At 42.6% G+C, this 13,393-nt stretch overlaps 1 protein-coding gene across 1 annotated transcript in view; it reads left to right on the top strand.

The window, feature by feature from the left end:
• Nucleotides 1–955: 955 nt before the first annotated feature.
• Nucleotides 956–13,393, top strand: part of GOLGA1 (golgin A1) — a 30,209-nt gene continuing 17,771 nt past the window's right edge. Inside the window, exons 1-8 of the mRNA XM_065418795.1 lie at nucleotides 956–1,003; nucleotides 2,782–3,101; nucleotides 5,480–5,570; nucleotides 7,269–7,343; nucleotides 7,812–7,909; nucleotides 8,654–8,686; nucleotides 10,475–10,603; nucleotides 12,968–13,137. Coding sequence (XP_065274867.1) covers nucleotides 2,967–3,101; nucleotides 5,480–5,570; nucleotides 7,269–7,343; nucleotides 7,812–7,909; nucleotides 8,654–8,686; nucleotides 10,475–10,603; nucleotides 12,968–13,137 — 731 coding nt within the window. The 5' untranslated portion in view covers nucleotides 956–1,003; nucleotides 2,782–2,966. The remainder of the gene's footprint in view (nucleotides 1,004–2,781; nucleotides 3,102–5,479; nucleotides 5,571–7,268; nucleotides 7,344–7,811; nucleotides 7,910–8,653; nucleotides 8,687–10,474; nucleotides 10,604–12,967; nucleotides 13,138–13,393) is intronic.

Here is a 13,393-nt window from a genome sequence, read left to right as displayed (position 1 = left end):
GAAATTTAGAAACTGCTCCTGGGGTTATAGAGGAAGCCAAGTTTGGCTGAGTTGAGTCTCTAACAAACTTCTAACATGCATGTGTTCCTAGCAATTTTTAGTTTGGCTGCTAAATTCTCCATTGATTCCATTTGCACTGAGCTTGCTCCGGTCCAGGCTTCAAGGCACTTTCCTTGCTATCATTCCTCTTGGCCCCCTGTGGGTCTTAATGCTGCCAAGCACAAGACCTTAACAGGGAGCAGCTCTCCTGTCTCTCAGTAGCTCCCTGGGTGGCACCCAGGCAGCATGGAGAATGCAAAAGAAGGCTGACCATGCAGAGAGGTGTGGGGAGAAGGGACCTATGCTAAGTGACAAGCAGAAGGGGGCAGGCTCCAGGAAGACTAGCAGAAGGGTCTCTAATCATTATATCCTACTCCCTGCCAGAACCTGGACTAGAATCACAAGGGTGGCTGCATCTTAACATTCCTCCGCTGTCTAGCAACTACCCGTGAAACTCCCTGCCCCCCTCCCAGCCTCCCCTGACTCCCTACCGCCCTCCCCAGCCCCGGCTCCCCCCCAGCAGCCCCCCTTCGGCCCCCCTCCCTACCGCCCCCGCCGGCCCGTGACGGCAGTGCCAGCCGGGCCGCAACGAGGGAGCCCCGCGCAGCTGCCCGGTCCATGAGGGTCGGCCCCGCCCCTGACTGCCGGCGCGCGGGACGCTGCTGACGCACACCCGGCGGCCCGCGGGCTTAACGGCTGCCGAGCCGGGAACGAGGCTGCGGGGAGGGCTCTAGTCCAGACGGCGAGGAACTGCCCGCGCGCGCTCCGCTGTGCGCATGCGCCTGGTGCCAGACGCCCTCTCCCCTAGTCGCTAGGTCTCGTCACTTCCGGCTGCCGAGTTATGTTTCCGGGTTGGGGGCTTGACAGCTGGTTCCCGGTGTCGGGAGCGTCACCTTCGGCTCCGAAAGCAGCTGCCGCCGGTGGGAGGCGATGGGGGATGGGCAGAGGGGCCGGGGGCCGCGCGGTGAGTGAGACGCTGAGACACCCTCTGGGGGGGAGGGGCTGGGCGCGGATATGCCCCGGATTCGGGGCGCGGGGGCCCCGCCCTGCGGCTCCGGCCTGTTCCGAGCGGGGCGGGCCGGGCCGGGCCGGGGAGCGCGTCTGCTAGGCAGGGCCTGCCGCGGAGGAGGCTCCCGGGCTGGCACCGCTCCGGAGCCGGGCTCGTGGGGCGCCGCCGGCAGGAGCTGGGAGGGGAACGACCGAAGTCGCGGCGCCGTGTCCATGGGCTACGTTGCTTAGGAAGCGATAATAATGGGGAGCCCAGGCCGGGGGGGGGGGTGAGGGGACGAGGCGTTCTTGGAGCACCCGGAAAACGGCTCCGAGTTTCAGATTTTCAGCTGGAGGGAGCCGCTCGGCTCTGCTTTGCGGTGCTCTCCTTCCACCCTCTCCCACCACACCGTGTGAGATGCGCGGTCGGGCTGGTCCCCTGGCGCGCTGTGGAACTTCAGAAACTAGGAGCCCAAAGCTCGTTTCAGTTCTTGTTGGCATTGTCTCCAGGGAGGACATTCTGGAGTAACTGTCCCTGTGTGGCGTCTTTGTGCTGGAATAAGTGATGTTAACTCTGTTTGGAAGTGGAGTAATTAATACAAAATAAGCAGGAGAGTTCTGAGTAACTAATTGTATCCATGTCACTACTTGGCATGCTAATTTCACAGTGGGATTACACTGCTGTTTTCAACACTCGAAGGAGTTGTAACAGCATAGAGGAGGGACATCCAGGTGAGTTGAGAACAAAGACTTGTTTGAGGTTGCACATTCACCTGGTAAATCAGTGGATTGTTGAACAAGAATTTGGTGGGTGGTGGAGTGTGAAAAATATTCAGTATTTCTAGGAGCAGCATGTTAACACTTGAATGATGATAGCAGATGCAGCGCTGTCTACGACTTTCCTTAGAACACAAGACAAACAGATGAATTAGCAGAAGAATATGTGAGGAAGTTGACGTTGCAGGAGACAATAAAGAAGAATTGTTGAATATATTGTCAAATTTCTGTAGAATTGCTTAAAAATTAGGTGGTGAAATGGGGAAAGATTTATTTCCAAACTGAGACACCAAAATTGAGAGTTTAGAAGAACTCGGTAATAATTCCCTGCAAAAGTCAAAGGGAATAGTAAGAACTCAAAACAGCAAAAGGGGGAAGCAAGAGAGAAATTTACTCTGAGATGTGTCTATCATTGTCATGTCCATATGCTCCTACTAGGCTCCTTGATTAGTGTAGTTAATAACTGCAAATGAATTTTTATTCCTGTTAGCTCTAGAGAGCCAAAATAGTTCTGAGAAAACATTGAGAAATTACCAGTGTGAATGACCCAGCAAGAACCCAGCTTTATTCTCATGTCACATGTTTTGTTCACAGCATTAGCTATTAGAAAATCTAAACAAAATGAGGAAATGCAATCTGGAGAATTGACAGAAAATTCCCCTAACCAAACTTCTTGCCTCTTATCCACAGCTTTGCTGAGGAAAATTGTGTACGAAGTAAATGAAATATCTTTCTGGGAAGATATCTGCATAACTTGTCACTGGTGACAATTCCAAATCCACTTTTGACAATTAACAATAATGAATTTGAGTGTTTCCACTCAATTCAGTAGGTAATTTGTTTTTTAAATTTTTTAATTGTGCAGTCTAACAGATATGAACTTTATAATAAGGATAATAAAAATGTCTTCTAATGCTGTATTGGTTTCAGTCTATTGTCTGGTTTGGTGTTGAAACTTGATCTCTCTTTAATTCACAGGCACTGTTAGGCTATGAGCCCTTTGAAGAAACTGGAACAGGAGTAAAACTGGCTGAGTTAAAATTAAATCTTGACTTTTGGAACCTTTAAATAGAGCTTCAAACTTATTAACTGTGTAATTTGGGAACAGTCGTGTCTCAGAATACCTGGCTCTTTTGGTGCCATAGAACTGCAGCTGCAGTAAAATGTTTGCAAAACTGAAGAAGAAGATAGCAGAGGAAGCAGCAATTGCTCCTCGGCCAGGAGGGGCTGCCAGAATTCCCAGATCAGTCAGCAAAGAGTCAATCACGTCTGTGGGAGCAGATTCTGGAGATGATTTTGTAAGTATCATATTTTGCATTTTACTACAGCATTTCTAATGCACAAGGTTACAAAAAGCCATGCAAGAATCTTGACTGTGACTGAAAAACCAAGTGCATGGCAGAGAGAGATGTGTGGTGTGCAAATGTATCTCTAATCAGAATAGTTTTTGGAAATTGAAGTAAGCATAGTCAGATGTTAGTGGATGAATAAATATTAAACATAATTATTTTTTCATGTTAAGAATATAAATTACATAATTATCCTCAGTGCAGAACATGGCAAATGAAGGTATAAAATATCAAACAATGTTACAGCAAAACTCAAGATACTGCAAGTAAATGTAATGCTGAAGATTGCAAGAAAGTAATCCAAGTCTTAGATTGTAGTGTTCTGATTCTATGTTAACCTCTTAGGTTCCTGGTGCAGTTACTGGTCAGGCATATCGTTTACATACCTACATAGGATGCTTATGTTGTTTCTGTAGCACTGGAAAAACTTGCAGATTGTTAATTGGAATGTCTAGATAAACTATTTTTCATTTTAAACTATAGTATATGTAGATTATATATTAATAATGTTAGGTGTGCATAGATTAAATAAAACCTGTTAGTGCTTTGGCTGAAAGTCATGCCTTCTGAAGGCTCTTATGTCACCCAAATCCTAGATTAGATTATACAGCAGCATCACTTTCAGACCCTGCAGTTGCTGTATGCTGTGTTGCTGTAGAACAGCAGATTTCACCTGTGTCTTCATTCCATCATCTGTAAAATAGATTTTTCCAAGGAGGGGTGTTGTAAAATATTATTTCTGAATCTCAAACATAGATATTGGTGCTGAGCTAGACAGGAAATCTTGATCTCAAATAGTAAATGGGAAAATACTGTGGTTACTACACTCAGTTTTTCACTCCCCCACTCAGCTAATTTTCATATAGCCACAATGTTTCTCAATACTATATTAATTGCTATTGCATTGTTGGTGTAGAGAACAGAAAGAAGTACAATGGAGGGAGACATTAAAATATATGTGAGAAAAGGTGGGTGAAGTAATGTCTCTTATTGGACCAACTTCTGGTGGCAAGGGAGACAAGCTTTCTAGCCACGCACAGCTTTTCTTCCAGTCTGGGGCAGGTCTACACTTAAAACACTGCATCGGCACAGCTGCCCCAGTGCTTAAGTGAAGACGCTCCTGTGCCGATGGGGGAGAGTCTCCTGTCGGCGTAGTTAATCCACCTTCCCGATAGGCTGTAGCTATATCCACTGGAGAAGCTCGCCCATCGATATAGTGCGTTAGGTCAGTATAACTATGTCGCTCAAGGGTGTAGATTTTTCACACCTCTGAGCGATGTAGTTATACCAATATAGGTCTGTAGTGTAGATCTGGCCTGGGAAAGATACTTGGAGCATCACCGCTAAATGCAAGGTGGAACAGATTGCTTAGCATAAGTAGTTAGGTATATTCTAAGGGACCATTCAAGGCAGAGTGGACCATTAACATCTCTGCAGTCATAGGACAGAAAGAGGGGGTTAGTGGGTTACAGATTGTTGTAATAAGCCATAAATAAAAGATATTACCTCAACCATCTCGTCTCTCTAATATTGTGGGAATGACACAGCTACAACTACATTGCATACAATAAAATATGGGTAATAGTTCAGGATTTGTTGTTCATTTTTCAAGAATTCTGTGCTTTAGCAGTATGCACTTAATTGCTTTTAATTTTGTTTCCATAACGAGCAAAAAATAAGAGGACTGTGGAGAATAAAAACTAATTACATTAATATTATTGTCAGAAATTAACATTGTATCAGTGTTTGCAAACTGTTTTTCCCAGATGAAAGGCTTACAGTTTCCCTTTTCCCACTACTTACCTATTCATCCTCTCCCCTGCTTGGAATCCTTCCAACCTGTGTGGCTTAATTTATCTCTTTCCAGTCATCCGATTACATGGTCAGTCCAGTAATTTGAGCTACTTGTTTTCAGCAACTATTCGTTTTAGAAAATATTGTATTTTGTGTCACAGGCCCATGTTGCAGAGGTGACATACCTTCTTTCTTTCTTTCTTTCTTTCTTTCTTTCTTTCTTTCTTTCTTTCTTTCTTTCTTTCTTTCTTTCTTTCTTTCTTTCTTTCTTTCTTTCTTTCTTTCTTTCTTTCTTTCTTTCTTTCTTTCTTTCTTTCTTTCTTTCTTTCTCCCTCCCTCCCTCCCAAGGACCATATGCACTGACTTAGCCAGCAGAATATGCAAATCTGTTCTCCTTTCCATGGGAAATAGGAAACTATTCATTATTTCTAGCCCTTATAATGTTCGCCGTCATTAAAATTTGAGTGTGGCAGGATTGTTCTTTCTGGAGTTCAGAAACCACATAGTTACCTATCTCTCTCTAACCTGCCAAGGCCTCTGATGGAAGCAGCTCCAGAGAAGATCTCTCATCCCAGCTACTTAGAAGAAATGAACAAATACGAAAACTGGAGGCCAAACTGTCTGGTATGTTTCCTGGGGATGTAAATGATAGCTTACAACCTTTCAATGCTGGGAAATATTTTCCTTCACACTTATTTTTTTTATTTACAAAAGGAATTTTTTTTGCTGTCTAGCTAACTTTCTACTTAATCCATTTATAATAAGCCTGTTGGTCAGCATCTGAGAGCTGTACAATACAGTCAATACAAAATCCATACAGAGTGTTCAAATAAAGATTTATGACTTCCTGTCTTCCTGCTGTTCTCTTGGCACATCCGTGTGATCTTCCCAAATGTTCAGTATAGTTTTCTCTGTCCCCATGCTCCAACCAGAACACTTCTTTTTGGATGTGATGGCTTTGGAGCAGAGCCCGGAGCTGGAGTGCGGAGCAGCTCCAGAGCAGTGGAGCTGCAGGTTTTTGCCTGGAGCTGGAGCGGAGCCGGAGCACAGCTCCAAAGCCCTGGATGTCAACCCTCCAGGCCCCAGTTTGATTTCTTATTTACTATTGCAGTAGCATCCAGAGACCCTAGTTAGGGTCAGGGCTCCATGGTGTTCAGCACTGAACGGTACTTAAGATGACACAGTCTCTGCCCGGAAAGAGCTAATGGTCTAAAAAGACCTGCCTTCCAAAAAAGGGAAGGGTGGGGGCCTGGATCTTGATGCATCTTAAACTGGACAGAAATGGCCCTTGGAGACTGTCCCTGTAATGGGGGCCTCCCTGGCTGGCATACAGCTGGCAAAGGGGCCCTGTGCTGACTCTGCTCCCGGTCCTGGGTGTAGGGACTAGATTGGGGCATTGCTAGAGTGCACTATGTCCTCCGCTATCTTCTGCTTCCCGGGGCTCATAGGGCAGTCACGGGAAACAATTCATAACTTGGAGCAGCCTCAAGGTTGTTCTAACTTGAACTGGGGGCTGGGCAGGCCCCTGCTCAGCTCTCAAATATGGGAAGTGCAAAGGAGGCTTATGGTGCAACTGGAATAAGTGCTCACCTATTCCTAAGGGATAATCCCTAAGTATTGTTAGGGGCATTTGAGGTCTCAATGCTTAGCTGCCATAGAGACAGGAGTCTTACAAATACCTGAAACTTTGACCAGACTCCAAGATCTGTAAACAAATCCTCCTGTGGGCTTCTAAATACACTTGTTCAAGGTACTTTCTTCCTTTAATCTGGCCTGTTAGTCATATCTGCTCAAAAAATGGCAGAATTATACATTCACTGCCTCTTCTGCATCATTAAGACCTGGATTTTAAAGGTAAGAGTGTGATGCTGTTGGCTAAGCAAGGGAGCTGGCCAAAATATTGCACAGCTATTGTAAGGTGTAATATGGAACAAGGAAATCAACTGCTTTTGGATTTCTCCGACCCTCCTTCACTTTATCTCATTGGGGCGATTGTTCACAAGCAGAAGTCAAACCAAATCATCGTGCTTGTCACCACATTCTGCTGTAGCCAATGTTCCCGTTTTTGTGCCAGATTTAGTGCCTTTTCCCTGTTGTTAGTGTAATTAGGCCCTTCTGTTTGTACCAACCATTTACTCCATGGATGGTGTGTGGCAGAATTATTTGCTTGTGGTGTTCATTGTTAAGGTCAGCCTAGTTTTCCTTAACAGGAATGATTTTCTAGTTAAGAAAATCATTGTCACTTTCCACTCATATTTTTTTTTAATTTCTTTCCTTAATGTCTGTCCATTCCTCGTCTGTACTTCTCCCTCCTCACCCAAGATTATGCTGAACAGGTCCGAAACTTGCAGAAGATAAAAGAGAAGCTTGAAATTGCATTAGAAAAGCATCAGGATTGTACGTACTTTTATTTTTTCCTTTTTTTCTTTTTTAATTTAAAACTGTTCTGCCTTGAATGCAGACGGAGTGTAAAAAGCTGTATAGTTAAAAATGTGTTTCTCTTCATATTGAGTACATATTGGTTGTAAAAATAGCACACAACTTTCTGCTTGATTTACAGTGAACAAAGCAGCTGTGGTTTGTTTGCAGTTATTCTGACAGTTGCCAGCAAGCACTTTTGCTGAACTTATGACTGGCATTTTAAAAAAATCTACAGCATTATTGCAGTCCAGATGGGGCTCTGCTGAATCTTTGTTGTTTGTGGTAGCACTCATAGTGCTAGGCATTGTGTGAACATAAAGGGAGGCCTGACCATCTTGACAGTGGTAGTTCTAAATTTTAGTGTGACCTACAGTATTTACAGAAGTAAATACACAGTGTTGGCATTTGCATACCGTGACTTTTTAACTAGTGATTCTCTGACAGCTTCCATGAAGAAATTTCAGGAGCAGAATGAGGCTTACCAGGCCAACAGAGCAAAGATGGCTGAAGGAATGGCTTTGGCGTTAGAAAAAAAGGACCAGGTAATAAACACAAGGTTGACACAATGAAACAGTTGACTGATAGTGGGAGGCTTCTGAGTACAATGATCTTGGCATAGTCAACATGTTGTAGTACTAGAGAATCACTGCTGAGATGCATCATTTGTTTGCCTTGATTTATTCTTATCTGGGTGGAGGGAAAGGAAGAGGGATAAGGTGCAAGGGTCAGTGTTGCTGACAGTTCATTCTGAGACAACGTGCATAGCTCGCTCTTTTTTCTTTAAAAGAGCTCATGAAAGTCTCTAATGTGAACTCAAATTCACATTTGCTGTCTAGGTACAACTCTGTTGTCACATAATTAAAATGTCTATAGATCAGTCGTTCTCAACCCATGGGCTGCTTGCAGCCCAATCAGCACACAGCTGCAGCCTATGTGACATCCTCAGGGTCATGCAGGTAGCATAAATACTGTGTGAACATGGCCCACATAACACAGAGGGAGCTGCATATGCAGCCCACAATGGTAAATACGTTGAGAACCACTGCTGTAGATGATGCATTTTTGTTTGCACAGGGCAGATATGCTGTCGTGTCATAAATGAACCTGTCATAGGCTTTACTGGTATATTAAAATCCTCTCTGGTTACTTTTACTTTTACTCATTCCATTTGATAACAATTATCCTAATTTAATACCTTAAGTCACATTTATTGTTGCATTTCAAAGTTGGTGCTTAGATTTTTATTTGCCCTCTTTTTTTCTGTCCTTCTCTCCTCCCCTTTGCAGGAATGGAGGGAAAAGTTGGTTCATCTTGAAAAGGCAAGTCTCCTTTGATACCTCTCTGTTAAATGTAGGCCTATGCACATACTGGGACTTGGCAAAGAAAAGTTTATACAGAAAACATAATTATCGAGAGTATCTGATTCCTCGTTCTCTGGCTGAGACCTGATATTCATGTTTCATTCTCCACTTCATCACCCCGGAAGTTAAACTGGAATTAGTTTTGGAGAGGGAAATAGCAAATCACAGACTTCAGACACAAGCAAGAGATGAGAGATTGGCACGCCAGCCAGCATAGATGTAAAAGCTCAGCCTTTACCCAGATTGCTCGTGTCTCGTTAGCGGAGTGTTGAGATAGCACTTACATTTCTTGCTTTATGCTTTCAAGTATTAGTAAATTAATCCCTTGCAATGCTGCTGAGGTATTATCATCCCTATTTTACAGAGGGGGCAGCTGAGGGACAGAGAGATGTGAGTGCTTAAGGTCTCGCAGCTATTCCTTTCAGAGCCAATGTGAGAGCTCTGTGGTCTGATCCTGAGGTTGGGAGTCAGGTACTCCAAAATCACACTGCATGCCAGGAAGTGATTTAATCTCTTATCCCTCTGTGGTTTGAGGGAGAACAGAGTGGTCCTGGGGTGAGGAAGATCTTTATGTGCAAGCTGATGATACATTTAAAAAAAAAAAAAAAAAGTAAAATCTTATGTTTTCAGACTATAAACTGGTTGGGACAGTGACCATGTCTTCATGCCTGTCTGTGAAGCATTTAGCGCTCTGTTGGCACTGTATAAACAAAACCCTCACTAGCGTAGACTATGTAGTGGCACTTGCAAGCGCTCCCTCTTCCTTTGCTGTCTGCCGTTGATGCTCATTTCCTGCCATGAATATTATATGCATTTGCTATGGCAACTGCTGAACAGAGTGCTGCGAGATGAGCTTTATTACTGCTCCCCTTATTTTTCTGTGTAGCATTGACTTGGTGAGATTTGTTAAGAGCCTTTCTAGCCTTGTCACCAAAGTAGCTGGTGAGCACTGTAATAACTATAGACCAGAGCTTTATTCGCATAAGGGAATTGACATCTGGCTGGAGAAAAATCCTATTGGCTCACAGCCACGGATGCCTGCAAATGAAATAAGTGTAATGGCAATACCTGTTTAGATCACCTACCCCACTGGGGATTTGACATGAAGCATTTCACTCCCAGAGCGTATCTTGGCTCTAAAAAGAGGAGCAGTTTTTGCCAAGAGCTGTAGCTATGAGTGCAGCCAGGGCTGTATTGTAAAGTTAGTGTCCAAAAACAGGCATATGTTGCTGACAGCACAAGATTGAAGTCACCATAGCAGAAATTAGTTCCACTTCAGTAATTTTTTTTATAAAGGATTTCATTCTTGCTGTAGTTCCAGCTGTCCAACTAAGTCTCTGCTCCAGGCATCTTTTACCATAGAAGAATTAAACGGATGTTTAGATTTGCTGTCAAGTGTTTCAAGTATTAATTGCCTATCGTGGCATGCTTGAATGGTGGGTGTAAAGAACTTCCTATATAATTTCTTCTTAAATAAAAGTTATTTTTGTCTTGTTCACAGCACAGTCCTGAAAGTTTCTAAAGTTCAATAATGCAAGCTGTGTTGCTTACTGAGACATGCATTCTGAAAATACATGTGTAAGAAGTCTGTTATTTATATAGCACCATAAGAGTGCATGGTGATTTGCAGTTATAAACATAAAACAAGATCCTGTTCCCAAGCAGCTTAATTTAATACATTGCTGACCTGAAATTGAATGGCAGACATTTTGGATTCCTTGTTTAATTTTGGTGCTTGTTTAACAGGAAAAAGAGATGCTTTCGGCTCAGTTACAAGAAATGAGGGAGCAGAGTTTGAATCTTTTCCAAAAGAGAGATGAAATTGATGAACTGGAGGGCTTTCAACAGCAGGAACTGGCCAAAATCAAACACATGGTGAGATTATTTTGTAGTCTCTCTTCTTTTTGGTGCTCAAATATATACTACTTGGTGGCTCGACATTAAGGCTTTGTCTGCACTACCCACCTTTTAGCGACACCACTGTGCTGCTACAGGTAGCAGCAGTGTAGCTGCTGTTTGTCAGCGGGAGAGAGCTCTCCCGCTGACCAAAAAAACCAAACCAAAACAAAACAAAAAAACTTCCACCCCCAACGAGCAGCAGCAGCTTTGTCAGCAGGAGAGCGCTCAACAAGGTTAGTCATGTGCTCAAAAAGGTTAATCACGCAATCAATTGCACTGTTAAACAATAATAGTATGCCATTTATATAAATATTTTTGGATCTTTTCTGCATTTTCAAATATATTGATTTCAATTACAACACAGAATACAAAGTGTACAGTGCTCACTTTATTTTTGATTACAAATATTTGCACTGTAAAAAAACAAAAGAAATAGTATTTTTCAATTCACCTCATACAAGTACTGTAGTGCAATCTCTTTATCATGAAAGTGCAACTTAAAAATGTAGATGTTTTGTTACATAACTGCACTCAAAAACAAAACAATGTAAAACTTTAGAGCCTACAAGTCCAATCAGTCCTACTTCTTGTTCAGCCAATCGCTCAGACAAACAAGTTTGTTTACATTTGCAGAAGATAACGCTGCCTGCTTCTTGTTTATAATGTCACCTGAAAGTGAGAACAGGCATTCGCATGGCACTGTTGTAGCTGACGTTGCAAGATATTTACATGCCAGATGCGCTAAAGATTCATATGTCCCTTCATGCTTCAGCCACCATTCCAGAGGACGTGTCCATACTGATGACGAGTTCTGCTTGATAATGATGCAAAGCAGTGTGGACAGACGCATGTTCATTTTCATTATCTGAGTCAGATGCCACCAGCAGAAGGTTGATTTTCTATTTTGGTGGTTTGGGTTCTGTAGTTTCCACATCAGAGTGTTGCTCTTTTAAGACATCTGAAAGCTCCACACCTTGTCCCTCTCAAATTTTGGAAGGCACTTTGGATTCTTAAACCTTGGGTTGAGTGCTGTAGCTATCTTTAGAAATTTCACATTGGTACTTCCTTTGCATTTTGTCAAATTTGCAGTGAAAGTGTTCTTAAAACAAACAACATGTGCTGGGTCATCATCCAAGACTGCTATAACATGAAATATATGGCAGAATGCAGGTAAAACAGAACAGGGGACATACAATTCTCCCTCGAGTTCAGTCACAAATTTAATTAACACATTATTTTTTTAACGAGCGTCATCAGCATGGATGCATGTCCTCTGGAATGATAGCCGAAGCATGAAGAGGCATATGAATCTTTAGCGCATCTGGCACGTAAATTTTTTGCGAACTGGGCTCCCACAGTGCCATGCGAATGCCTGTTCTCACTTTCAGGTGACATTGTAAACAAGAAGCGGGCAGCGTTATCTCCTGCAAATGTATCTCCTGTAAATTGTTTGTCTGAGTGGTTGGCTGAACAAGAAGTAGGACTGAGTGGACTTGTAGGCTCTGAAGCTTTCCATGGTTTTGTTTTTGAGTGCAGTTATGTAACACAACAAAATATCTACGTTTGTAAGTTGCACTTCCACGACAGAGAGAGCACTACCGTACTTGTATGAAGTGAATTGAAAAATAGTATTTATTTTATCATTTTTACAGTGCAAATATTTGTAATGAAAAATATAAAGTGAGTACTGTACATTTTGTATTCTGTGTTGTAATTGAAATCGATATATTTGAAAATGTAGAAAAACATCCAAAATATTTAATGAATTTCAATTCGTATTCTGTTGTTTAACAGTGCGATTAAAACTGCAATTAATCAACAGCCCTATTCAAAAATTTACAACTGAACATTGATTTACTACAGCTTTGAAACTTTACTATGCAGAAGAAAAATGCTGCTTTTAACCACCTTAATTTAAATGAAACAAGCACAGAAAGTGGTTTTTTTTACCTTGTCAAATCTTTTTTAAACTTTCCCTTTATTTAGTTAGTATTTTACCTTTAACACAGTACTGTATTGTATCTACGTTTTGGTTTTGGTCTCTGCAGCTGCCTGACTGCATGTTACCAGCTCCAAATGAGGGTTGTGGTTGACTGGTCAGTTTGTAACTCTGAGGTTCACCTGTTTATGTTAATTCACTGACAATTGGAGTCTTTACAGTATGTGTCTGCATGCAGTGTCATGTAAACTCCCAGTTGACACTGAATTTTCAGCCTTCTCTGTGTAAAATTTAATCTAATTTAGCTTATAACTTTGATAAAGGCAGCAAGACCCCTCCTTCAGAAGCCTTTATTAATTGAATCAGTTCATCTTTGTCAAAGATAATGTTCTAATGTTCAGCTTTTGAAAAAGGAAGAGTCTCTAAGCAGAGCAGAACAGGAGCTAGAGGCATGCAGTCGGGAACTAACCCATGCTAAAAAAGAGCTGCAGGTCACAAGCAACTTGTCATCGCTTCTGAGCAATGAAGTGGAAGAGTTGCGGCAGCAGCACTCGGCGCTGGAAGCCCAGAGGTGTGTATGTGGTGGGGTACAGGAGTCTGTCAGCAATATCTAGATATTCTGATGTATTTCCCACTTGGCTCTAGCTCCCCTTGAAGAGCCTGCATGTGCAGTAGGCTCGATGCTTAGTCAGTCCTTGCATACTAGCATGTGACAGGGAAGTACACTATTTATTTACTAAAATTACCCTTTTACAGTCAAATTGAAACTTTGGTTTGTTTGTATGCAACCCGGATCACTTAGCAGCGTTCTCTGTGCTCAGTCACTA

This window comes from Emys orbicularis, chromosome 18 (assembly GCF_028017835.1).
Source record: "Emys orbicularis isolate rEmyOrb1 chromosome 18, rEmyOrb1.hap1, whole genome shotgun sequence".
NCBI lineage: Eukaryota > Metazoa > Chordata > Testudines > Emydidae > Emys > Emys orbicularis.
This window is presented reverse-complemented; position numbering and strand designations above follow the sequence as displayed.